The following is a 27575-nucleotide window of genomic DNA, read 5'->3' on the forward strand; positions in this document are numbered from 1 at the left end:
ACACACTCCCCCTCCTTGTGTTTTCCCCGTTACCTCCGAGTTCCGGTCCAAACAAAATGGAGCTCCAAATCTGTCGACTGACAGGTCGGTGTCCTGGTCCCGCTCCGTCAGCCACGTCTCAGTGAAGGCCATTACACAGTAGTCCCTGAAGTCTTTCTGGAACCTCACATTTCCTTGGAGTTCGTCCAACTTGTTCCTCAGGGACTGAATGTTTCCCAGGATAACGGAGGGCAGGGGAGTCCAGCTGAGCTGCTGTCTCCTCAGGCGTAGTTTGACTCCTCAGTGTCTCCCTCTTTTCCTCTTCTTCTTGTCACTCGTCCTGTTAAAATCTCTCAGTTTAAAATTCAGTAGCAGTGGGGTGACGTCTGTAACCCCATTTGCAAAGTTCAGCTGCAGCAGCTCCTCACGTGAGTGAACAGTCCTCAGCTGACTGTAAGCCCCACAAGGCAGCACAGAAGTCCAATCACAGCGAAATAAAAGGAATCCATGGTGTTATCTTCAGTCAGTAGAACACAGAGCATTTTATAACTGTCGCTCGACCAAGAACTAAAGCACAAGAAAGTATAAAAACAATTAAAACAACTATGAAAACAGCTCTCTCACTGCGCCCCCGTATGTGTTTGACAAACACGAACAGAATCCCAATAAATATATACATGCAGACGAAAACAAAACCATCTCGGCCAACTTGGCAAAGGTAAAAATATATCAAAATTCAATTTCTTTACATTGTAGTTTCTAAGAGAAACATGCTTGACAACTATTAGCTTCTAATTGCTACATGCTGACTAGCTTGTTGCTAAATAGGTCCATACAGTAGAGATTGTACGGGTAAACGTCAAGAGTGTGAAATATCTGTTGGTTGCTGTTCTATTCATGTACAATACGTAGCTCAGATTTCACACACCCGTCCATCACTAGTTGGTGCTACATCAAACAGCTTCCCAAGTCCACGAGCGGTGCTCGTACTGCAGCAGTATTTAAAATTCAAATGGCTCTCAAAACACATAATGTATTTCAGGGAGAATTTTAAAATATCAAATTGTAAAAAGTTTGGACTGCCAAGTTTTTTAAGACCAGACGACTCGTCTTGGTCCAAATCTTTTTTTAGTCAACAAAAACATTTGTCATCTGAAATATTACTAGCTCACAGCAGGTTATCTTGTCTTTGTTTTTTGTTGTTGTTTTTTTTTTTTTTTAGAACAACTTACAGTGGTTAAAACAAAGAAGTCTAAGGGGGATTACACACACTAATCCACTGTGGGTTCATCGTTATTAGCTGCACTGTTGAGATGAAACGTCGTCCTTATCTTCACTGTTAAAATATGAGTGCCGCCAGCTTACAAAACCAAAACAGCAACATGTAGACTCCAGATTTCTATTGAAAACCTTCTGTATAAAACATTTAGAATGTACAGATGATGGATGGATCCTTTAAGCTTGTATTAAGCATTGTTGACCCGACAGTGTTTTCAAGTGAAAACGGAATACTTTCTTTGCATGTTTGCATAATGGTGCTCCCAAGGTACTATTCAAAATCGCTATTCAATAAATATGTAAATAAGCAATTTAAAATAGAATGGACAGGTAACAAGATAAACAGCTAGAGAAACTGAATACTGGAAGTGGTGGTAAATAGATAACCTATACAACAACAATATAAACAGGATTCATAAACATAAAACTCAATTAAAGGTTATGATAAAACGTTTGATTTGGAGTTCGGTTTGAGACAGGACAAACATCAATGTAATCTTCAAATATATAAGTTAACTGGTATTTGTCGTCCTTCTACACTTTGTACCCTTTTTTCAGTACATTGTCGTAAAGATAATTCTTTGATTTAGTTGTCTGCCATCTCATTTCCTCCTCTTTAATTATTTGTGCGCATACTAACACGTCTGAACATTAAAGTCTGTCTGAGAATCGTTTTGACATTTATGAGACAAGGTCTGCTTCGGTTTGTCTTTGACCATTATTGCCGTTACGAGGCGCACACGCCAGGATAATTAGCATCCTTGTAATTGACGGGGGCTGATTGGTCCGACCTGTCAGCTCACATGAATCATCTTTGTTTGATGTGAGTTTCATCTTTTTGCTTGATGTGAGCTCCCTTGAGGGCCGGAATGTGGTTGCACAACAGGCTACAGAGGCACCTCCCACCTTCTAAAGATGGGAAAGATGACAAGACTAAGTCCCCTTTTAACATGTGCGACGTGTCTTCCATCATCGGCCTGTGACTTGATGCGACAGATCCGGCATGATCCAGACCCCCACGGACAGGTTAACGGAGGTGTTTCGGAGGAAAACAATCTCTAAAGTTCAAATATTTTCCTGTCTCCGACTGTATGTGAGGCAGCAGCTCAGATCAATACGACAGTCTCATCAAATGCAGGCTTATCAGAGCACAGCTTGAGCCTACTGTCTCCGCTCATCGCTGATTGGTAGACCAAACAAACCCAGAGAATTGAATTGTCATTTCGGATGCCCTTTCTCCGACTCAGTTGGATTTAATCTTTCCTCTTTGGGGGAAAACAGTCATTCAGCGTGATTGCTTTATGAGGAGAGATTGCAAAAGCAAGAGTGAAGCCTTGAACGGCCAGTGATTAAAAGTTGGCTCTGCTTTTCTGCAGAGAAAAGCAAATCAGCAAAGAGCTTCCAGCTAATTGAGTGCTCTTTGCCCTCAGCTGATATGAGACGATAAAGAGAGACGATAAATGCCCGAGGCTCTTTAAAATCTTTAGCTGCCTGATTAAACGCTGGAGCACTACTTCTTTTTGTGCATGTAACTGTGTGAGATGGCTAATTGTCTGGGATCTGGGGATTGAACTGTATCAGCCCCTCGTGATCCTGGTTGGAATCTGACTGACATGCTACCTGCTGCCAAAAGACTGCCGGGATTAATGAGCTTTATGGTGTTGGGGCTCATGAAGTCAGCTCTCTGTGCCACAGGCAGCTGACACATCAAACGGGTTGCTAACCATAAGATTACGCTGGTCTAGTTGGGAATGTATCGATTAGAATACAATGGATTGCTGAGAAATGGAAAAAGACACGAGAAAAATACCTCCCCTGAACCAAACTCTGAGGTGGTAGATTTCTGATTACACTCCTGCTATTCCCAAGTGATGCAAAGGATGGAGTACAGGAGAACAGGTGGACCTCGAACAGCAGGCGAATCGGCACAAACTTCCAGTCTAGCTTTCTCTACATACCTCAAAGATCTCTGACTGCAAGAGGACAGTTACAGAAGAGAGATGCCTAATGATTTACAATAGTCACGTAGGACTATATGGAAAGTGAAGGGACAAGCTCAATGCATTAAATTAGGCCTCTCGCCATCTGAGGCCCCATTTCCACACATTTTATTTTCAGAAAAGATTTGCATTTGCCCAACAACGTTTTGAAGATGATGTAGTTAGCATGTTGCTGCTGGTAGGTTTTGTCAAGAAAAAGCACACACACTCGTGCAGAGAACAATAAACTAAAAGATCAGCAATGGGAGTACCCAAAAATTTGTATCGACAGACAACAAACTTGGATTGTTATGATGGTGACTCTCAAATACAGAACTGCCAAGTCCCAGGAGAAGATGGACTGGGAGGCATGACACTCTGAAATCAACTCACGCGTGTGCAGAAGAACCATTTACAACAGGCGTGGTGCCCAGTATCAATGTTTGAGAATATTTTTGATTCCGCCATCTAGCTTTTTGAGAACTGGTCAAAGTGAAGCAGCTCTCTTTTGGCCCGTTCACACCTGGCGGTTTTATGCGTTTTGGGTGGTCCGATCACAAAGGACGAGCCCTGACACAGACTGTTTACACCGTATCACGTGTTTCAGGGAAACCACTTGAGTTCGGATCGTGTTACTACCTCTACATGACTTCCACTAAATGGCCTGGTTGCAATACGAGTCATCCAAGTTGCGCTGGACCTATTTGTTTTTACTGCAGAATTTTTCCACATTTTTGGTTTTGTCTGTATGAGAAGGACCGTCGACTTGGGATTTAAGACAGAAATTGGCAGGAACTCACTCAGCATGTAACCTCTTACAGAAAATGCTATTTTAGATACCACAGAGAGAGAGAGAGAGTGAAAAATGAGTATAAAGACTGTATGAGGAAAATCTCAAATGTTTTTAATACGGTCAGAATGCTTGTGGAAATATTTCAGTCTGCCATCTGTGCATTGGCCTCTAAACAGCTGGAATTACAGCTGTTGTTACGAGCTGATGAAATGCTCCAGCAACCTGATCACAAGCGCGGCACCCCAGTCGGCTCAGTGCACGATCACACGTTGTGAGATCAGATTCAGGAACTCTACAGCAATGAAGAAGACACCGTTATAAAATGCTTATCTACACGTTCAACAATGAGGGAGCTCGGATCCTTTATTTACCATATGGAGAGGCTTTCATTAGGAACAGTGATGGCAATTAGAGCAAAATGTGACGGCGGGGTGTGAATTAGCCATGTTTCCCGTCCGCCCTCTGTGAATTCTGCCTTCTGTCTTTCAGAACTGGTTGGACCCCTCCAAGGAGATCAAGAAGCAGATGCGCAGTGAGTTTCCAAGTAACTGTAAAAATTTCCTCTCAAGCTACTGCCGACGAAGAATTTTTCGATAATGTTGCGTACGTTTAAGATGTTGCCAATCTTTCCTCAGACTCGCTCTGGCACTTTGCCTTCGCCGTCAAGTTCTACCCTCCGGACCCCTCCCAGCTCACGGAAGATATCACCAGGTAGCACTCTGTAATATTACCACAGCAGCTCTTCAGGTTCCGGCCGTCAGAAGCTCCTCCGACCTAATCAAAGCAGAAATGATGTGCACATGTCAGCACTGAGGATGATCCTGCCTCTTTCTTTCCCCTCTGATGATGTGTGTTTACATAAAAGCACTGTAACAATTCTCCTGGCATATTTGCCCCAGTGTCAAAGCAGCCCAAATCTCTCTCTCCTTTTCAAGGATTAGCCGTGGAATGCTGCTAACTGCCACGGATTAACGCACGCTGAATACTTGTCGGAGCTCGCATTAGCTCAGGCTTGTTTCACCGCCAACACCCCCGCCTCTTTCACTCACCCCCTTTTCTTCTCTTGTCTCGTGTGACAGATACTACCTGTGTCTGCAGCTGAGGGATGACATGCTGTCGGGCCGTCTGCCATGCTCCTTCGTCACTCACGCCCTCCTGGGCTCCTACTCGGTCCAGGCCGAGCTGGGCGACTACGACCAGGACGACCACGGCTCTGACTACGTCAGCGACTTCCGATTCGCCCCCAATCAGACCCGTGAGCTGGAGGAGCGCGTGATGGAGCTCCATCGAAACTACAAGTGAGGAAATCCGCTGTCGTTTGACGCAGACATTCGCTCACCCATGAGTCTCTGGGGTTGATCGGCTGACTGGTTCCTGTCGTAATGAGACCGTCCGTCGTGCATATGGCTGATAGATGGTGTCACATCACTGTGCCATCTGTCGCCAAAATCTACACAAGGCGAGTCGTGTCAGCGTGAGAACAGGTTCTCTTTTGGGAAGTCTTCGCCACACTCCAATTTGGCATTACTTATTTGGCCCAAACTCAAACTCAATGCTAAGGGACGAGGTGGACTGTAGGAATTAGAAACAAATATGATCGTTCCATTACCAAGATAATTCTGCTCCCGTTGTGCAGGAGGATTCTGGGTTTATTATTTAGGAAAGCCACTTGAAGTTGCTTACGGTTATTGTTATTCTGCCTGCAGGGGGATGACTCCGGCTGAGGCCGAAATTAACTTCTTGGAGAACGCGAAGAAATTGTCGATGTACGGGGTGGACCTCCATCATGCGAAGGTTGGCCATCTGCCCAGTCATTTCAATTTTCACCAAAGTAGAGTTTTCAAGACCGCATTAAGCGCTGCTCATGAATAATTTGTTTCCGTGATTTGCTGCAGGATTCTGAAGGGATTGAAATCATGCTGGGCGTCTGTGCCAACGGTCTGCTCATTTACCGTGATCGGCTAAGGATCAATCGCTTCGCCTGGCCAAAGATCCTCAAGATCTCGTATAAGAGGAGCAACTTCTACATCAAGATAAGGCCCGGAGAGGTACTGCAGGGGACTGCATGCGCACATCTTATCTGATCATGCTACATAGCAGCAGTCTGTAGTGTGGAAAAGGTGCAAGGAAGGGTACATGGAAGAGGTTTTTTCACACACTGGTCCTGCTATAATTTAGAACGCGATCTCACTTCAAGAGGATCCTTAGAAAATGAGCTTCATGAATCTGGTATAGAGTTTTGGTTTGTTTGCTTCACTTTTTCTTGTGATTTGGTATTGGCCAGCTTGGACAGCTAAATCGTGCATAAGGGGTTTCTGGTGAAATGTAAGCTGTTTTTATGCTAAAATTATATTTTCTCTGCTTTAATTTCGTGTCTTCATCTCATCTTAGACATTTTCCTGTTTAGTCAATCAGAATATCTAGCATATGATTAGCTGAGGCCCCGTTTAGAATAGAAATACTTACTGAGAGGAAATAGCGTAAAAGTAAAAATTTCATTCATATATATATAAAGATATATATATATATATATATATATATATATATATATATATATATATATATATATACACACAGGGTAAAGCAGTGACTGGTATTAGTATAGAAGAATAAAGATAACCGAAAAACACACAAAACACTATTTTCAAGGAAGACTTATAGTGTTGGAAAACTTTCACAGCAATTTGGGGCTCTGTGTGCAACAACAGTGCTTGGAACCACTGAAAAAGGAATTTTTTGAAAACTGCTCCCAATTGGAACTTTTTGAAAACTTTTTGAAATGCTGCTACTCCATGTGCACCACAGTAAATAGTTCTTCTGCACATGCATGAGCAGATGAACAATAACAACAATGTTTTCCTCCAGAGTGTCATGACTCCCAGTCCATCTTCTATTGGGACTTGGTCGTTTTATAGTTGACGGTCACCGTGATAAGAATCCAACTTGGTTTTCTGTCCATACAAATATCCATGTTCTCGCCACTGTTAATGTTTATAATATATTGTTCTCTGCGCATGTGTGTGCGTGTAGTTTAATTACAAAAACAATACAGGACTCACTAGTGGCCCAACATGAAAACTACATTGTGTTTCTGCTGTTGACGTGTAAACGGACATTGTTTTCAAAACGTTGCAGTGTAAATGCAAAACTTATCTGAAATGAAAACGAAACGTTTTCAATGCTGTGGAAAAACGTGTCTTAGTCTACCTGAAATATAAGAATAGAATAAGCTGTAGCAGTGTCTCAGGACCAATCATCATCTGTCTTTATATCTTCAAAATGTAGTTTTTTAAAAGTGGAGCTATAGCATTCATTTCTTGATTTCTATGTCACATCTGGCAGCTTCTTGTCATCACAGATTAGAAAAAAAAAAGTATACTTGCAACACCTCATATTGCTCCTGTAACAGTTTCAAAAGTGGGATCAGAAAACAATGATTAGTGTTGTAGGGATGTACCAATACTGGTATCAGGTTTGATGCTCCACGGAGTACTCGTACATATCCAGTTGGAAAATATGATAACATTTCCCAGATTTTAAAGCTTTTAAAATATGTTGTCCAATTTGAAATGTTTACCAGTACCATGCACGCCTTATATTTTCATTAATGTCAAGTTTTTCCTTATTCGCTTGGTGAAACCTTTCCTCTGACTTCCAGTCCAGGGCGATTGTTTTCAGCGGGACAGGTCTGCTGTGCACGCAGTTTAATGTGGAACACAATCTTCCACTACAGAGCCGCACTGTTTTAATACCTGCGCAAATGGGTTTTGGCATTGTCCTGTTGTAATTAAAAAGTGATGTCCTGAGGAGGATATAATCTGGATTGCAACCTGTAAATAATGTCCAGCATTAATGAGCTTTCACTCAAACCATCTGCACTAATGTGATGGTTTCACTCTTTTCTTTAGCCCGGTTCAAGCTGCACCCTTGATATTCAGAAACTGCCCCAGAGTTCAATTCATCCAACCGCACGACACTTTTATGATTCGTTTCAGCACATTTTTTAATCTCGGGTCCAGAGAGGAAGATCCTGTCTCTGAATATATGCCCACATCTGGTTTCTTCTATGAATTTTTCACATTCGACTTCAATTTGTGAATGTAGCAAACAACTTTAGGTGTGTGTGTGTGTGTGTGTGTGTGTGTGTGTGTGTGTGTGTGTGTGTGTGTGTGTGTGTGTGTGTGTGTGTGTGTGTGTGTGTGTGTGTGTGTGTGTGTGTGTGTGTGTGTGTGTGTGTGTGTGTGTGTGTGTGTGTGTGTGTGTGTGTGTGTGTGTGTGTGTGTGTGTGTGTGTGTGTGTGTGTGTGTGTGTGTGTGTGTGTGTGTGTGTGTGTGTGTTCGAGGATCACAAGGATCCTGTGGTGGTTTTTCAGCCTAATGACATACGGTACTGTAATGTACCACAGAAAGGAGTTTTCTAAGCCCTCGAGGCCTACCGGTATTTCTTGCATGAAAAAAATGTTTTCAACGGCGTTTGTATCCACAGGCAATAAAACGCACAACACCTCACATGCTGGTTTGATGCTTTTAATTAACAAATTTGGTGTTTTTAGTCCGCAGCAGTCATAAACGTTACATTTATGAATTGCACAATTTTTTATTTTATTTTATCAAGTCTCTTTAGACAATAGCGTTTCAAGTAAAAACACGTTGTTTCGCGCCTGCACAGAGGCATGTTGAGCCACTAGTTGGTGCTGTTGGTTGTTTTGTAATGAAACCACACACACACATGCTCGCAGAGTTCTAAACATTAACAATGGCGAGTACATGAACATTCATATGGACAGAGGAGTTGGAGTGCTGCGACGGTGACTCTCAGCTATAAAACCACCAAGTCCCAGGAGAACATGGACAGGGAGTCATGACACTGGAGGAAACACTGTTCTCGTTGTCCATCTACTGAGCATGTGCAGAAGAACAATTTTCTATGGCTGTAGTGTGCATGCACAGCTGCAGTGTTTCAGAAAGTTGTATTATCTCCTGTGCAGATCGAGTTGGAGCGTATCCAAAAAGTCCCCCTTTGGGAGCCGTTTTAACAAACGTGCGTCATCAGTGCCTCCGAGCACCGTTGTCGTGTAAACAGATGCCAAAAACGCAACTGGACTATTGTGTTTTCACTTGAAAACATTGTTGTGTAGACAGGACCTAAATAAAGTAATAAGTAAGGTCCTTGCAGGCCATTCTCAAGAACAGTAGCCACCCCCTGCACAATGCCGTGGTTGCTCAGAGAAGCCGCCGCGGTGACCGACTCCTCCATGTGTTGCAGCACTGAGAGGTTCAGGTGGTCGTTTGTCCCAGCGGCCATACGACTTATTTTTTTTATTGTTATTTTTTCTTTTTAAGTCTGTTCTGGTGTGAAAGTGTTTAGTTATGTATAGCATCTATCTCTCTATCCCTCTATCTCTCTATCTCTATCTCGTAACTTAGGCCCCGTTTACACGACAACGAATTAGACTGTATCCGCAAAACTTTCTTCACCTTTGGGGGGTCCGTTTACGCGGCACCAGTTTGCGGATGCACTGTGTCCACAAAGTTTTTATATCGGCTCTCAAGGTGGAAAGATTCTTTCACGGCGCAAATCCCTCCTGCAGAGACTGATGGAGGCTACAGAGGCTGTTACTGCGCATGCACATCTCTCCCCCTCCCTCCTGCTCATTCAGTTGTAAACAAACATGGCGGCCGCGTAGTGGTTTGACTCGCGGTCCATATTCTAGTTTTATCGTCCAGATCAGTAGTTTAATAATTGAGACTCTCCCCTGATAGCATCTGATGTGTCATCAGTCCATGCGGATTTCGGGTTCTCTCCATTTTCTTCACGTTTATAGTGTCTTGTTCTCTGCACACGTCTGCGTAGTTTCATTACAAAATCAAGCAACAGCGCCCTCCAGTGGCCCGGCATACTACCTATATTGTTTGTCCGTGTGTCCGCTGCTGTAGTGTAAACACACTCCGTTTTTTTTAGCGGATTAGGTGTAAACAGGGCCTTAGTGCTGACTATCATTAGCTTTTTGTGTTCACTGACTGTATTTAGCCTTCAAAAATCATAAAATTGGCCCCTCCCTCACTTTTGTAAGATGTCTAAGTGATCTTAATCCAGCATGTTCACACTGTTTCTCTTGATATGTTGTCTTTTTCCTGATCATGAGGACATTGTTGTGTTGGTTTCCATTGGTAATGACACAGAGTTTGACGTTTTTAAGGCTTAAATCTCCCCCTCCTGTCAGGACCTTGGTGTGGGCGCCCCCTCACTGTGCCGTGCGGCGCTGCAGCTCCTTGCCGATCCTCGGTCCGTCTGAAGCGAAACCCAGTCAAGTGACAGAGCTGCACAGTGAGCCTGTGATCAGGCCAAATAAAGAGTCCCTTCAACAGCCTCGCTGCAGCTGCAGCCGCAGTCAGGACAGAGAGATAAAGAGTGTAAATATAGAGCCATGAAATAGTTTTTCTGCTCGCAGCGTCTCATCCTCCTCGGCTCTGATCTCCTCCCCTATGTCCACGCTGGAGAATCTCATTTATGCTGGACTGCTTCTACTGCAGCTGTCAGATGTTTCTTTTAGATGAAAAACTTCATATCTGTAGACTAATAAACCTGCTTCATGTTTGTCCTCTGTCTCTGCTTCCAACAGTACGAACAGTTTGAAAGTACAATCGGCTTCAAGCTTCCCAACCACAGAGCAGCCAAGCGCCTGTGGAAGGTCTGCATCGAGCATCACACTTTCTTCCGGTAAGAATCGACCCCGCCGCCTCCGCCGCGGACAGCTACGAGACAAAACACTTCCACGTGTGTGGCTTCATTGCATACGCAGCCGCTAAGTTTGTCACCCGAGATGTGAGCGTGATGAATACTGATTGGTCCCTGCAGGAGGGGCATCCTGACAGGAACTGAACGATAAAGCTCAATATGCAGCCTGCATGTTAAAGCTGCTCGCATCAGGCAGCCGTGCAAGAAAAGTCAGCTTTAGCATGAAGGATTTAAGGGAAAACCTCTCATCCTGTCTCCTTTGAATAAGAAGCTTCCTAAAACACTCTCTTTGACATCCGCTTGTCACGCACATCCTCCTGCAGGTATATTTCACTGCGTTATTCTGGGATTCCTGCTTTCAAATGACGTGACTTTCTTGAGAAAACCAAGGTTCAATGAGAAAGAATGTTTAAAAAGACGGAACCTAAAACAGCCTTGATACATAAAGGCCAGCATCGATGAGACAATCTATAATTATAGGGAAGAAATCAATGGGGAAAAAAGTTAAAAACAGGAAGAATAAGTTCTCTTGAAAGAGTTCTCGCACGTATTTTTTTAACGTTTTTACTTTTGAACTCAAACTAGTTCAGGGGTGTCAAACACGTTAGATCGGGGGCCACATACGGACAGTATGAGTGAGCTGCAGTGGTAAAGTGGTGCCATAAAAACTTTTGAGTTGAAACTTTAAAGTAAAAAAAAAAAAAATCAATGTTGTGAATCTTTACAATTTTTGGGTGGTTTGTCCGGATTGGAGCCTCTTGCAGGCCAGTTTTTGGCCCACGGGCCTTATGTTTGACACTCCTGAATTAGCGCCTTGTGTGTGTTGTTTTTCTTTCCACCTCCTCTCAAAAGCTCCAGAATGTGAGTTTGATAAGTTTTTTTCACATCAGATACAGAAGTAAAATCGACTTCATGCCACTTAAAATCTTAAGCCCTGATCTTTTGGTGAGGACGAATTATATTTACACTACATTTTCTATCAATCATTTCAACAATTTTGGTATAAATATCACCAACCACTGAGTGCACGACAAGAAATGCTTCCATTCATTCTCTGGACGTCAACATGTTTTGCTGACCTGATGGAGGCCTGCTGGATTTCCACTTCATTTGTTTGTCAACAATACATCAGAGCAGATAACAGAAGCACAAAAGTCAAGAAAAATAAGACTAAAAATAACAAAGTTTAGTTTCTGAAACACTGCAGCCATACATGTGATGGAAAGAAGTAAAACAAAGGAGATCCAAAATCATTATCAGTATTTATTCATCACAGGCGATATTGCAATACTCTACAACAGGGGTGTCCAACATAAGATCCGTGGGCCAAAACTGGCCTGCAAGATGATCCAATCTGGCCAAACCACAGTTTGAGCAGGTTATTAACTTTTAGTCATTTTTTTTCTTGATTTTTGTGCATCTGACATTGGGTCTGATGTATTGTTGACAAAAACGTGCAGTGGAAATCCAGCAGGGCTCCATCAGATTGATAAAACATGTTGACGTCCAAAGAATGAATGGAAGCATTTCTTGTAGTGCACTCAGTGGTTGGTGATGTTTATACTGAAAATGTTGACATGCGTGATAGAAAAATTGGGAACATGTTCTGCAAATATAATTTGTCCTCATCACAACATCAGATCTTAAGACTTTAAGTGGCATAAAGAAGATTTTATTTCTGTATCTGATAAGAAAAAAACTAAAAGTCAAAAATGATTTGACACATTTCAGGCTGCAGGAATGAAGAATCTCACATTCTGAAGCTTGCCAAACCCCAAGCAAATTGTAAACATATTTTTAGCATATATGCTGTTATTCTAGTACTGGTCTTTTTTAATGACTGTGAAAGCGTCTCCTGCCATCCATCATCATGCACACTGAAGCTTAAGTTCTGGCTTTCAAGCACAGATATTGTCAGATACATGTATTGGTGTTAGACATGCATGTGTGAGCCCCCTGCTGTGTGAACGTCCACAGCCTGGTGTGTCCGGAGCCTCCCCCCAAAGGCTTCCTGGTGATGGGCTCAAAGTTTCGCTACAGCGGGAGGACGCAGGCTCAAACCCGGCAGGCCAGCGCTCTCATAGACCGGCCCGCTCCGCACTTCGAGCGCTCCACCAGCAAGAGGTACCTGCTGTCCCGGAGCCTGGATGGAGGTGAGAGCTGCACTGCGGGGAAGGGGGGGGGGGGGGGGGGTAGCATTTTAAGGCCCTGTTTACACGTCAACGTTATCAAGTGAAAACAGAAAATTTGCGTCGCGTTTTGAGTGTCCGTTTATACAACAGCGATGCTCGTAGCCACTGCACTCCACTGGAAAACACTTAGGCTCCATCTCCATGTTAAATGGTGCACATGCTGCTACTGCACATGTGCACCACGGCTGTAGTGAATATTTCTTCTGTACATGTGCGACGTGATGGACAATAACAGCAATGTTTGCCTCCGTCGTGTCCTGATTCCCAGTCCATATTCTCCTGAAACATGGTAGTTTTGTAGTTGACAGTCAGTGTAATAACAATCCAACTCGGTTGTTTGCCCATAGGAATGTCCGTGTAATCCCGTTGTTAATGTTTTTAAAGTATTGTCTGTGCACATGTGTGTGGTTTCATTAGAAAAAAACAAAAAAAACTGCACCCATTAGTGGCCTGACATGCTAACTCCATTGTGTGCCATTTCAATGCAAATGGACGATGTTTTCAAAACGTTAGCGTGTAAATGTGCCACTTTTCTGAAACAAAAACACAAAATCGTGTTTTGCTTATAACATTTTTATGTAAATGGGGCCTTAAGCTGGCTACGAACTGTGCAATCAGAGCATGACATAAACGGATCATCCTTGAACTGGCCTGACAGTGCGGCATAGGACCACCGATTTAGAGCCAAGACAAAAGATATCGCCACGATTCTCTCACGATCGTTACCTTTGGTCTGGGACGGCCAAGAATCACAGTGTGTAGCTGCCTTAAGGATTATCTGGCCCCGATTAATACAAATTGGCAAAGAGGTCTAAGAAATGTAGTGCTAACCGAACTGATCTCGTCTGATTGGTCAGAGTTTTCTCGGCCGGTGTCGGCCATGTGTGAGAACCACGACGGCCTCTCGCATCGCAGTGTCAGCGAGCAGCGCCGCTTCCGCAGCCCCTCGGTGGACGAGCAGGAGACAGAACTGGAGCCCAGCATGGAGCAGGACGAGGAGGACCGGGACCAGGACCAGGACCAGGACCCGGAGTTCAGCAGAGACCAGGATGGGAACACGACTCCCAGCAGGAAGAAGGACATCATGGTAGGAAAGGCTCCTCCCAGAGACATTGTATGAGTACTTAGCTTTGACTAACTCTTCTGCTTTTCCTCTGACTCACTCTGCCGCTAATTCCCGCTAACAGCTTCGCAGTTAACACAGTTGCTAACATGCTTCTATGTGTTTCTACTTTTAAACTCCTGCTGGCCATAAGGACGAGGCTGGGTCACCAGTTGACAGTAAATATGAGGTATTCAGCGTCTGGTGATTTGGTCTCTTGTCTGCTCTGTCAGTCTGCACGCTGTCTCGACCCATCTGGGGTTTCTTTTGTGCGTCTGTCTCACTCGACCTGTCAATCTTCCTCGGAGTTTGTCTCTAACTGTAGCTGTCAACAACGTGGGGCGGAGGAGGGGGGGGACTTCTTCAGCATTGCACCACACTAAGGTTGTGCCTGGACTCATCTGTCACAGTTGAACATCCCAGCAAGCATTTGACAGTGATTGGTCCAATGAAGGGGGGGGGGGCATCAATCTGTTCAGTTTCCAAATGTCTGCCGGGATGTTTTCCACATGGTTTCTGGTGTTTTTTGCTCCTCTGCATGGTGTCACAAGGCCTCGCTCTGTGGAGTCTGTGCTTTCAGTTTGTCTGCCTGCCTGCATCTGACCTTTGACCCTGCACTCTTTACCCCCCCGACCCCGCTCTCCTGCCCCAACTCTGCTCGCTCAGTTGGACCAGGAGGCCACGCCTCGGCACAAACAGGAGGTACATGCGGCTCTTCATGTTTTTTGTGTAGCTGTTCCTCAGCATTCAGAGGACGGCGGCTCGCCTGGATCAATCAAAAGATACATTTATAATAGGGACGCACCAATGCCAGTATTGGATCTGGTCAGCAAATAGCTAAAGCTTGGTTCTTGTACTCCTTTTAAAAAGTGGTATTGGTGCCTAATTCACATACATTCGGAAATGCTAAACAGATTTTAAACATCTATGGGCAGATCTCCAGAGTCTCAGCTGTAAACAGAGACGATGTGCTCCTGATCGTTAAGTGCATTTAATGCATGAGTTTCTGTTCAGTTGCAGGAAAGCTACGGAAAGAGCTTAACAAATTAAAAAACAATTGCCTTTTATAAAATGTATAACAATCCAAGTTGCTCTCCTTTAGTTTTGTTGATGGGTGTTCCTGCTTCCCTTTAGACCTCTAGTGGAGATAAACGGAACAACGCAGAGGGAATTTCACACTTAAAGATGAAACCCTCCTCTGGTCTCGTATTAACGTCAAACACTTGAACCAACATTTAATACCCTTCCTCTTATTTATAGATATGAAAAGGGGTTGGCAGTATTAAAATATGTGTTTGAGGTACACTTTCCGATTTGTAACCGTTTTAAACCAGGGGTGTCAAACATACAGTCTGTGGACCAAATCCAGCCTGCTGGAAGGGTCACGCTCACTTTTAGTGCGACCGGTGGACATAACACTGAAAACTTCAAATAAAACGGCGTTAAAAGCTAACTACGCCGTCTCTACTGAAGTAGCATTAGTATCAAGGCTATGGTGAACATGCCACAAATAATTTTGGGACATTAAACTTTATTTTGCACCACATTATTTTATTGGTTTTGAAATAAGTTATTATATAGTAAAACGAAATCCAGTGTATTTGGACATTTCTGCACTAAATCCAAATGAAAACAAGATTTGTCCAAAATGTTTTATTTCAGTTTTTGCTTTATGCGGTCGTTGGACTAAAGTATGTCTGACGTCTCTGTTTTAAATGTACAGTTTGGTCCTAATATCTGTAAATACATTGGCATTTCTAGAATATTGGTGGTTTGAACAGAAGAAAATAGTTTTTGAGCAGGTTAACACATGCTCACTGGGTTTTAATTTGAACCCATTAGGATAAAATCTCAATTTATCACCTCTGAAGCTTGTACACTTGTCTGAATGTCTGAACTTTAAATCCAGTTTAAAGCTTTACATATTGTCAAAGAGGAAAGACTAAGGCCCCGTTTACACGACAACGTTTCAAGTGAAAACGCAACGTTTTTGTGTTTTGATTTCAGAATAGTTTTGCGTTTACATGACGCTGCTCAATGAAATGCTCAAAACAATGGAGTTTCCTTGCCGGGCCATGAGTTGACACTGTTGATTGTTTTTGTAATTTAATATACACACAGATATATGCAGAGGACATTACTTTATAAACAATAACAATGGCGAGTGATAAAGTGGAGTTTGATGCTAACCAGCATTAGTCCAGCAATGATGAAATGTTGAAGAGTTAAATTTAGCAGTTAAAATAACTTGGCGTAGTAATACCAGAAGGTGTTCAGGGTTGCTTGCCTCTAGTTTGTTCACAGAGAAGAATCAGCTCTTGGCGGCTGCAGCCGAAATCTGCTCAAACTCTGAAAGCCCGAGCGGCTTCATATGTAAACTGCCGTTTTCATTAATGAGCTGCCTTCCTTCTTCTCAGTGTTACTGAATCGACCTGAATGTGCTGCCTTTAGCCCGACACCACAGCAATTCTCCACTGACAACCAATTCACACAGCAAGCGGCGCTGCTTAAATCCACCATATTGAACCCTGAAGAGGCTCCAAATGTGTGAACCTGTCCTTAAATGTGTGAACTGACTGTAACTGAGTAACAAGTGCAGCGCTGCCCACTCTAATGGTTCCTCATATGAGGAAACGTCACTGTAATAAATTGTGGCTCTCTAATTAACATCTTCCAACACAGACTCTGTTATCATTTAAAAAAACAAAACAAAAAAAATGAAATGCAGAATTTTAATTAACATTTGAAGCTAATGAGTATTTCATATTCATTTCTTCATTCAGTGAGCGCACTGATTGTGTCTGGGTCTTTTTCTCCTTGCATCCTCGGTGTCATGTTTCAGCATTAGCACAGCAAAACGTGATTATTAAAGTTGTGTCTGATCCACAGGGTGAAGTTTTGTTCAGGCCCTGTTTACACTACAACATTTCAAGTGAAAACGCAAAGTTTTTTTGTTGTAGTTTTAGAAAGGTTTTGGGTTTACGCTGCAGTGTTCTGAAAACAATGTCTGTTTACACAGAAAAGGCAGAAACATTAAAAATGTAGTTAGCTCTGTGTTTTTGTAATGCAACCACACACACATGCACACTGAGAACAGTACACTATAAACAACAATCGGAGTACAGAAACATTCGTATGGACAGTCGACAAAGTTGGATTGTTAATGTGGTGACTGTCAACTATAAAACTACAAAGTCCCAGGAGAAAATGGACTGGCAGTCACGACAGTCTGGAGGTAAACACTGTTCTCATTGTCCATCTACTGAGCATGAGCAGAAGGACGAGTTACTACGGCAGCAGCATTTTCACAGTCTACACAGAGCAGAAAGCACAAAGCAGCCTGAGCTGCTTCAAAAGTTGCGTTTTCCAAGCAATGTCATGTAAACGGACGCCTAAAATGCACAAAGAGCTTTCTGCTTTCACTCGAATTCATTGAATTTGTGTAAAGAGGCCTTCAGATGATGAGCCACGCTGCTGAAAACGTGCTGACGCTTCTGTTGTGTTCTCCTTCGTCCTCCCAGTTTCTGGATAAGTCGCAGGACGTCTTGCTCAAGCACCAGGCGAGCATCAACGAGCTGAAGCGAGCCCTGAGAGAGCCCAACAGCAAGCTGATGAACCGCGAGAAGCGTCTGTCGGCGACCTCTCCGACGGGCACCCCGGAGAAAAAAGCTGTGAGTAGAGGGCGAAGGGCACGGCGTGGGTATGGAGAGCTTTCAAGTCCATTATGCTCAAGTTCTTCAGTACAATGACCTCTGATGGCTGAAAGTGTGTCAAGAGATGTTTTCCAAGCTGTTTTCTCTCGCTTAGTTTTTGAAGCCGACTGTGAAAAAGGAAAGAAATGAGTAAATGAGCATGATGAGTGGAGGTAAATATTAGTTTCTCTTCAGGTATCTCCTGTGCAACGCCGTCACCGCACATTGGAACAAACCTAGAAATCATATTTGTAAGACCCACAATGAAGCATGTTGTGCTTCATTGATCCTTCTGACAGGCACTCGGGGGGAATCAGAGATGACTGACAAGGGGCCGATAAGGAAGCATCTTGATGAGATTAAGTTGAAGATGTTTATAAAGATTTTACTCGATGTGAGGCGCTTGAGAAATAACAGTAAATCCTTTTTTTTAAATTTTTGATTGCTTCAGTGTGACAGTTTATTTTTGTCTTTATGCCACATCAGAACATCTCTCAAGCTTTGATCACATTTTGGTAATTGGGCTTTTGATGATGAGATTGGAGTCTCCGGATAGGATAGGTTTGTCTTTTGCCTGTGTTGCCTTCAGACAATCTCATCTGCTGTCTGGCACAATCAGATTATGGCCCCTGAATGTCAAGCATTGTCTGGGGCAGAAAATGTAATCTGCTGCTGTGCGCCTCATTCCACGAGAAAGAAGTGGAGGAATGGAAGGGGTGTTATTTAGTTTGAGCGACGGTCAAAAGCGGAGAAAAGTCTCGCTGCTCTCGACCGTTTCTGAGAGATTCGGTGGAACCGGAGCTCTTTGATGTAGTCATGGGACAAACATTTGCATTGCAAATGGCTTCTGATTTGCTTGCGTGGATTTGGTGCCTGTCAGGTACAGAGGGAGCGCACATTTCTTAGTCTGAAGTTCATTAAAAAGTTTCTGCAGAATGAGTCACTTAAGTCCTGCCAGTGCTTCTTCTCCTTCTCTCTTTTCTCTCTTTTGCTTGAAATTGTACGTATTATGAATTCCCTTCCTCGTCCTGAGCTCTAACAGCTGTTCTTCCTTCTCTTCTGAACTCTCCCTCTCCTCTGCCTCGTGTCGGCCAGTTGGTGGGCCATGCAGCAGGAAAGGACCCTGTCAACAGCCTGACTGTTGAGGGTTTCGTCCAGAAGACTTTGGTGACTTCGCCTGAGGTTGCATCTTTCACTCTTTCTTGTTTTCCTTCACTCACATTTTTCGTTCAAGAGGAATTGAACTTTGAACACTTTGGGCCCTATTTTACTGATTCAAATCCCATCACACGATCGCACAGGTGGATTTCCATGCTCCTATTTCTAATTTGGTTAGTTTAACCGCTAATTTCTGTCGGGTGCGTGGTTTAAAAAAATCTTGCATATGTGACTAATCATGGATGTTTTTTGGTGTTATGCTCCAAAAAAATGTCTTGGGCCTTGTTTACATGGTAAATCAAGTGCGTTTTCATTTCAGAAAGGTTTGGCGTTTACACGTCAACATTTTGAAAACATTTTGTCCGTTGACATGGCAAAGGCAAAAACAATGTAATTTTCATGTGTTGTCACTCGTGCACCATTTGTTTTTGTAATGAAACCCCACACACATACACGCAGAAAACAAAACGCTCTCAACATAAACAATGGCGAGTACACAGACATTCATATGGACAGACAACCACATTGGATTGCTCTTATGGGCGACTGTCAACTATAAAACTATCAAGTCCCTGTAGGATTTGGACTGGGAGTCCTGACACTCTAGAGGCAGCCATCGTTGTCATTGTCCATCTATTCGTGCATGTGTAGAAGAACACTTTACTATGACCGTGGTGTGCATGCACAGCAGCAGCCTTTTCAAAAAGTTTTGTTTTCAGTGGCTACAACCACCATTGTCATGTAGACAGGCACCCAAAACTCGCACAAAGTTTCCCATTTTCAGTTGAAAATGTCATGTAAACAGGGTGTTGCATTGCCTTTTGGCACATCTCTGCTGTAAAAGCTTGTGCTGCTGATAGCTTTTCACTTCAACTCTTGAATATGAGTTTAAAGGCATTGTAAGCCTCCCACCTCAGAACATGCACAGGATTCTACACTCTTAAATTATCAAGAAAAGCACTGTACCATTTAAATCAAAGCTGGTCTTCATTGCTCAATTGTAGACTTGCTTGCCACTGCTTCAAGATGGGAATGCACCACCTCACTGTCCCTCCAATACTTCCATGGTTGCACAGGTGGACTTAATTATTGAAAACGTTACTTCACTGTGGAAGTAAGATAGGGCCTGTTTGTTCCTTTTCTGTGTCTGAACTTTCTGTGTAGATTTCTTTTTTTGCAACCATAGTACTTTGCATGTCTAACTGTGTTTAATCTATACCAACATGTAGGGCTCTGAGGAATGGGTATTGATTGAAAAACAAGAACCGTATCAACATGACCATGACTGGAAGGCAGAAGAGAAGAACAAATCTCTTGTATCTGATTCATCATGGGAGAAAAAGGTGCTGGAAAAGGAGGTAGACGTTACCAAGATGATACATACAGAGTTTACGGGGTATGACCGAAAAGTAATGAAAAGCCATACTAATGAAATCGCATCAACAAAATCGTCCGGAGAGGCAGACGTCGGCTCGGAACCTCTGCGTTTTGTGGTTCAATTATCCGAGACCGACGACTCGTTTCAAGACGGATCTCAAAGTAAACCGATCCAAGCGTCAGACCCTGAGGCGAGCAGTGATGTGGCTCCAGGCTCACGCCAGATGAATGAACGCACAGCTTCAAAACCCAGGAAAAAGAGAAGACCCCAGAGCTTAAACCTGGGAATGCCGGCAGAGATCACATACAGGAGAAGTAGTGATTCGACAGAAGATGAAGAAAACGAGGCCTCAGACTCGGAAAACAGCCCGGAAGAAATGTCCAAAAGAGGAAATCATTGCGAGTCGCCCCCAGTGGTTATGATGGAAGATGATCAGGGATTAGGGAAGGATCAGTCTGTCAGGGTCTATAAAGACAACAAACAAGAGGATATCGCAGGAGGAGAAAGCACGGAGGTCTCTACTCATGAAGCAGAACAGGTAAAGAGAAAAGTGATCCAAGTTGGGACAGCAGATATTGATTTAGGCTCAGTGAATGGACCTGGAAAGATAGACCATGATGGTTCGTTATCGGGTGTTAAGGGAGAGTGTGGAATGAAGGTGCGAGGTAAGGGGCTTATTGACAACAAAGAGCTAGCGGAGGTAAAACTTCGACAGGTCCGGACACACGAGAGAAGGATCAGTAGCTCTGGTGGAGAGGACGTCGAGGGCTTTCTGGGCGACAGGGGCCAGAGGACGTCTTTCCACCGACTGTCAGGCAGCAGCTACCAGTCAGAAATCACCAGGATCGTTCCTCTCAAGCCGGAGAGGTCGAAGAGCATAGCGTGCAAGGACGAAAGGGACCTGATGGGACTGGATGAGCCCACCCGGGTCCTCAGAAGAGAATACCGCTGGTCCGTCGGATCTCCAGAGGCGTCGTCAGACCTCAACTGGACTGACGTCTCTTCCTTTCATACAACGCTGGGAGCAGAGCATGAGGCTAAAGCAGATCATCTGGAGGACAGCTGGCAGTCCGGTAGAGGTTCCGCAGATAGTCAGTCGTTCGGGCCAAAGATTTCAGCGCTTCCCAAAATGGCTCCCCCTGCTCCGCCCGTGAAGACCCAGAAGGCACGGGAGTCGGGGCTGATCCTGCGGAACAGCCGGAACGCTGGCAGGGAGCCGAGCCTGGACGCAGCCAAGAAGAGACTCTCGGTAACTCTCTCTGGCATCTGCCATTCAGTCATTGGAAGTAATACATCGCATGAGCTTCAGACAGACTCGCACGCCATTTTCCTTTCTTTCTACGTTTTCAGTGACTTGAAACACTCATCCATCCTACCTGTCCGTGCCCGTATAAAGAGCATATGGAGCCGTACCTCTGCTCTGGCTCGTGGCCAATGAGAAAACGAAAAATGTCCGAATGTTTGGACATTTTCCACGTGCAGCAGCTCTTAACTCCCACTGCCCCAAACATGTCACACTGTCTGGCAAATCTGCAAAGCTCAACACTGGCTGTGAGCGTCTAGTGAGGACCAATAGCTCATGTATTCTGGCCGTCGGATCTTTGGTTTTCGAGCTTCAAATTTTCTGTCCTCCCTCACAAGGAAAGTAAAGACAGGCTCACATATTTTCACAGCTCTGAGCAGCTTCTAGTTTTTCAAACTAAAAATACAAAACAATTTGCTGCGTATGAATGTTGCAAATTGAATCATGTGGTAAAGAGTGGAATGCACCGTCATCCATTTCTTTGTTAGAACTATTGTCTCCCACAATTACAGATAAATGGAGTGTAGAATTGGTTTTCGCCCAACGATTGAGAATTAACGAGGAAGTGATGAAGCCGAAAGAAAGAATATATGAAATGTTTCCTTATCCTTCACGTGGTTGATAATAAATCATAATGAGGTCCTTATTTCCTTCAGCTCTACCTTCACACTTTCTCCAAAGGTTGAACCCCAGCAGGCAGCGAGCAGCCAGACACCACACAGCTCAGTGCCTGACAGTCAGATTTGCTGCTTTCATTTCACTGTTGGTATCATCAGGGGGCTTGCACGTGTGTGGCACTGGAATGAAAGGAATTTGAATTGAATAGACTTGGCAGCTTTCATCATTTGCCACCTTTTCATCTGAGTCGAGGTCTTGCATACATTGGATTAAACAGGCATGAGAGGAGGTGTTGCGTAGCTCTCGGCGTGCAAGTGACAATCGCATCAAGACGCCGTTGAACCCTCGGAGTGTGGGAAAATATTAGATGCTTCTCCAAACACGTGGCTCCACTCGCACAGTGGTCTTGACGTGCTTTGAAACGGAGCCCAGCGCCTTTTCGTTGGACAGATAACATAATTATCCCACAGTATTTGAACACCGGGGCTGTTGAAATTCAGCCTGCGTAGCGTTGCAACACTTTCTCTGCCGGTCGATGACTTGCCGACGATGTGCTGAAAACCTGCTCATTATACAAACTGCATGATTCCGTCCCGCCTCTCCTAATTACAAATAGCTTTGGATGTTGTTCTTGTTGCAGTCAGCTCACCTCTTTCCTGTCCTCCAAACTGTGCTGCTGTGTGCTTCCGCTGTGAAAGTTGCGTTTAAGATGTGAAATTTTGCCTGAATCCATTTGGACCTGAGTGGATCAGAACCGAGCCAAAGTGTTGAGAAAAGGTTTGGCGGAATTTCCCACCTAAACTTGGGTTAACATTACCAGCTCATTCAAAAAAAACAAATGGTTTGCTGCCGTCAAACTGAATTCCAGAAAACTTTGTACATTGAATAAAACGATGAAATGATGTGCAAATCATTTAAACTTGATGTGTAAATAGAAAGAGACGATTCATAGATAAGACATTGTTGACCTTAAGAGATGTTGATGCTTATTAAAAACGCATCCTTTTAATTCAGTTTGCTTATATAAAAGACAGAAATTTTTCCAATGTTAAAAGATGTTGAGCTTTTCACGAAGGGAACGGAATACTCAGGGGTTCATTACTCTGAGATGATGCACATAAAAATCGCACAACTAATTCCGTTTCATAAAAAGTGTAGAAACTTTGTACAAAAGAGAGTGGCTGTCGAAACATTATGGAGCACTCGTCATCTTTCATGATGCAGTACAGTTGAAGTGAGGTGGAACTCACTTTATAGGCTCATGAACACTTGCTTGTCCACAATTCATCACTGCACCCACAAATTAGTTAAAACTCAACCAGAAATCAGATAGAAATATGAAAGATTGAGGTCAAGTCGAAGAGTGTCCTTTATCGAATGCATCACGTTTGTCTGACGGGTGAATTCTGTCCCCTCCGGGTTCAGAACCGAAGGCGCACCCAGCTTCCATCAAAGATGAACAATATACACAGACAGGTATATGAGATGGTGCCATCAGATAACTGCTTTTTCAGAGGTCGTCTTTGAATCAGAACATTCCGACCTCACAAGCTGTAGCATGGTAGTGGGCCAGTGAGTTACAATATTAGAGTATTTGCATGCTGGGGATTCCACTCATTGGACATACAAGCATGAGACTCCGGTGAATCAGTGTCTGTTGCTGTTGCTGTGTGTATAATTTCTGCCCTTGTTACGAAAGAAACAAAGCCTTGAATCTGTCCTAAGTCAACATTAGCTCATCCAGCAAGTATGACAACAGATTGAGTCCACAGTGATTGGGCTGCCTGCAGTCCACACCTGCTATGAGACAACCGAAATCTTCCATCCGACATTAATGGGAAAATATTCCAGATGATACAAACTACAACTCACATGTGATAGAAGAAGCATTGATGCAAGTGTTCCAACTATTTTCAGACGTGTTGCTATCGGATTAAGATGGATTTATCAAACACACTGCAATGTCAGTTAATTTCCTCCAATACACTTCGTCAAAATCACCGAACCCGAGACCGAGTCAAGGCCAAGACCTTGAGAACTACGACACTAATGGTCATCAAGTCAAGTACTTGGCTAGTTTTTACTCCTGACGCTCTTCCTGTCACATCTGGGATTCGAACCCGGGTCCTTCACACACGAGGTCGAGACTTCACCTGATATACTGGCAGCACGATCTCACTGCATTTTTTCATTCCGTGTGTTTTATTGTGACACTCTCAATAAAACACATGAGTCAAATGATTTGCACCTCATAGCTTTTTATTCCATTCGACTCGTAATTGGACTTTCTTTCACCAACATAACCAGGATCCCAGTTTAGGTCTGACTTGAAATATTATTGCTGACTGAGCTCAGATTTTGAATGTTGCCATTATGACTTCTTGTCTGTCTGTTTGCCTGCTAACCCTCGGGGGCTCTGTCTGCTCTTTTTCTCTGCTTCCCCCCTGCAGGAGCCCGTTTCCACTCCCGCCATATACGAAGAGCCGTTTGCAGATTTCAAGGTTGTTCATTTAAATTCAAACGCACCTTCATTACCTTTACCCATCACCTCTCAGCTCAAAGCGACTGTTCAAGATCTGTTTGAAAACTGATCACAAGTCAGTGACAACGGGGTAGAAAACCATTCCACTTATACTAATACAGAAATATATCCCCTTTGGATAATATTTTAAACTATTTCTCCTAATATTATCTGATTGTGGTTTGTTTTATGCAATACAATTTTGTGAAAGATTAAAGTCTTATAGTTGATACCAGCCTTGGCTGAAAGTGCCCAGTTTCCATGTAAGCCACTGAGTGCCCTTTCAATCACACCCTCTTATTATATTCTCTCAATTTGGACAGCATTCGGTAAAATAAGACGGTTTGCTGTAAAAGCAACCAACTATAATTAGATGTTCCAGGGCCGTGATCATTGAGATTTATATCTGTTTGGATGTCTTAGGCTATTTTTGTTAGCCCTCGCATTTCATTCAGTTGAAGCTTGCTGCAATAAACACAACAGTGGAAGCACTTGATGCTCTATTTAAATGGTTCTGGGGGGCAATTGTATTGATGGGATAATGTTATTTGTTTCTCTGTGAAGCTATTTGCCCTCCATAGCTACAATAGTTTTTTCACATTGTGCTCCGCTGCCTTGCTCCAGTGATTTAATTGAATGAGCTATTGCTCGCACTATCTACTGAATGTCAATCCAAGTTGTCGTTACTGGGAATTGGAGACGATCCCAACTGACTGTAGATGAAGGCAGGTTACACGCTCGCATGTCACCAGTCCATCACGGTCTCTCACATGCACATATATGGGCAATATAAAGTCACCAACTCAAAGACATGTTTTTGGACTGTGGACAGAAACCAGAGAAATCTCATGGACGCACAGGGAGAACATGCAAAACATCACAAATTAGATTTTGGCAGCACTAATTAAAATGCATATGTTTTTTTTATCCTGGATGCTGTCAAAAGATATTACAAGACTTTTGTTTTCTTTTCTTTTTTTTCTTCTTTTTTTTTTTTTTTTAAACCTTTGACTTCTCAAAATTGGAATTTTCTCTAAGGCCCCATCTACACAACTTCTGTTGTGTTTTCAGCAACTTTTTGAAAACACTCAAACTTCATCCCCGCATAAAAAGGAAATAACTGAACATTTTAAAACTGCTAGGGCTCCGTCTCCATGTAGATGGAGGAAATACTGCTACTGCGTGTGCACACCACGGCCATAGTAAATATCTCCTGGGACGTTGCCTTGTGAACATGAAACTGTTTTAAAACAGAAACGTAAAAATGATGTATTTTCACTTCAAACGTTGTTGTGTAAACGGGGCCTAAGTGGGATTGGTCATCTTGGGTTTTGTAAAAGGTTTTACAAAGCTATTGCCACATCTTAAATACAGTCCTAAAATCCTAAAATATGATAACTCACGACAAATCTCCCCTCTATGGATGACCAAGCAGATGTTCTCTCGGCTCTGCATTGTACAAGATCATTTTTAGCAGAAATCTAAACACGATCTCCTGCCTCCTTTGTTGTGGCTGTGTTAGGATGTTTGGACGACATAGTTGACCCAAGTCATGAGGTTACGATTGGGGGGGTTGCCAGGTCAGTGTGAAAATGGCTTTAGACGCCAACTGTCCGTCTTCTCCCTCTCTGCACTTGTGGGAAGTGAACTTCTGCATGTGTACACAGAAAAAACAAACGTTCGCAAGGCCTCTCCATTGGTTTGGATCCTCTATCAATCCCAGCATGCACGGTAGCTGCGTGTCATGAGGAACCACATGCAGCAGTCTTGTACCAGAGTGCTGAGTCTGTGTCTGTACCTGCACCAGAAGGAGCTCGGCGAGCGGAGGCCTCAGCCCGGCGGCGCCCTGGAGGAGGAGCATGAGCGGGACACGGTGGCCTCCATGAGGGAAAGCCACCTGGGCATCGAGCGCAAGTGCTCCAGCATGACGGTCAGCTCCACGTCCAGCCTGGAGGCCGAGGTGGACTTCACAGTCATCACGGACCTCCACTCTGGCATGGAGGACTTTGCTAAGGGCGCGTCGGAGCTGGGGGAGCGGGAGCGACAGTCGGAGGTGGCCCGTGAGGACTTCGAGGAGACCTCCAGGTTCTACTCCGCCCGACTGATGGGCTCCAGAGACAAGTCTCCCATGGAGGACAAGCTTCCAGAGGAGGGAATGCATCACGAGGTAGACGGATCAATGTGGTCATTCATCATCATCACCCATCGGACCCCCGCTCTCCCCCCGGCTGTATTTGGTTCAGTGAACACATGCTGATTTATTTCCGTTGGACCTTTTGTTACTTTCTTTTGAGTTTCTGAGTTTAGTTTGCGTTCATGGTAAGGGCTGTTGATTTGGCTTTTCTTTCAGTTCTCCTTCCCATTCATCATCATCATCTGCACGTTTCGGACTCGGTAGAACTGCTTCGTGTGTTTGGACGGGTCTTCACACACCTTCGCTCTGGAGATGTCTCTGTTTGTTGTTTGACCTCAGCTTCCTGTTTGTGTTTCACAGCCGCCCGTGGCAAAGAAAGACCCTGGAGCTGTTAACGTGGCCCACCGGCTGAAGAGGGGCGACAGCAGGACGGAAACGCAAACCAACGGATCGGAGGTCCACCCCTTCGTACTGAATGTCTCACCTCAGGTACGGCAACGGTGGAAGACTTAGCTTTATTATGACCTGTCAGAGATCTCTTTGATACTGATACTTTCAAACTTTGATACAAACTAGTTATTTGTGTCTGCTGTTTGATTGCCGACATGAAAAACTGCACGTTTTTAGGCCCCGTGTACACAACAGTATTTCAAGTGAAACGCCATATTTTTGCGCATTCGTTTCTGAAATGTTTTGTCTTTACATGGCAA

The 27575-nt window shown here is 43.8% G+C and overlaps 1 protein-coding gene across 2 annotated transcripts in view; it reads left to right on the forward strand.

Annotated features, from left to right (window-relative positions):
- Positions 1-27575, forward strand: part of LOC308108584 (band 4.1-like protein 1) — a 137461-nt gene that overhangs the window by 93344 nt on the left and 16542 nt on the right. Inside the window, exons 5-18 of one of the 2 annotated variants that reach the window (XM_080461669.1) lie at positions 4519-4561; positions 4665-4740; positions 5109-5327; positions 5736-5823; positions 5925-6077; positions 10652-10749; positions 12745-12920; positions 13817-14046; positions 17583-17732; positions 18849-18935; positions 20141-21538; positions 24661-24711; positions 26539-26898; positions 27226-27354. In XM_080461669.1, coding sequence (XP_080317795.1) covers positions 4519-4561; positions 4665-4740; positions 5109-5327; positions 5736-5823; positions 5925-6077; positions 10652-10749; positions 12745-12920; positions 13817-14046; positions 17583-17732; positions 18849-18935; positions 20141-21538; positions 24661-24711; positions 26539-26898; positions 27226-27354 — 3258 coding nt within the window. The remainder of the gene's footprint in view (positions 1-4518; positions 4562-4664; positions 4741-5108; positions 5328-5735; positions 5824-5924; positions 6078-10651; positions 10750-12744; positions 12921-13816; positions 14047-17582; positions 17733-18848; positions 18936-20140; positions 21539-24660; positions 24712-26538; positions 26899-27225; positions 27355-27575) is intronic. The other variant, XM_080461670.1, reaches the window with a different exon arrangement.

This window comes from Lipophrys pholis, assembly GCF_963383615.2.
Source record: "Lipophrys pholis genome assembly, chromosome: 4".
Taxonomy (NCBI): domain Eukaryota; kingdom Metazoa; phylum Chordata; class Actinopteri; order Blenniiformes; family Blenniidae; genus Lipophrys; species Lipophrys pholis.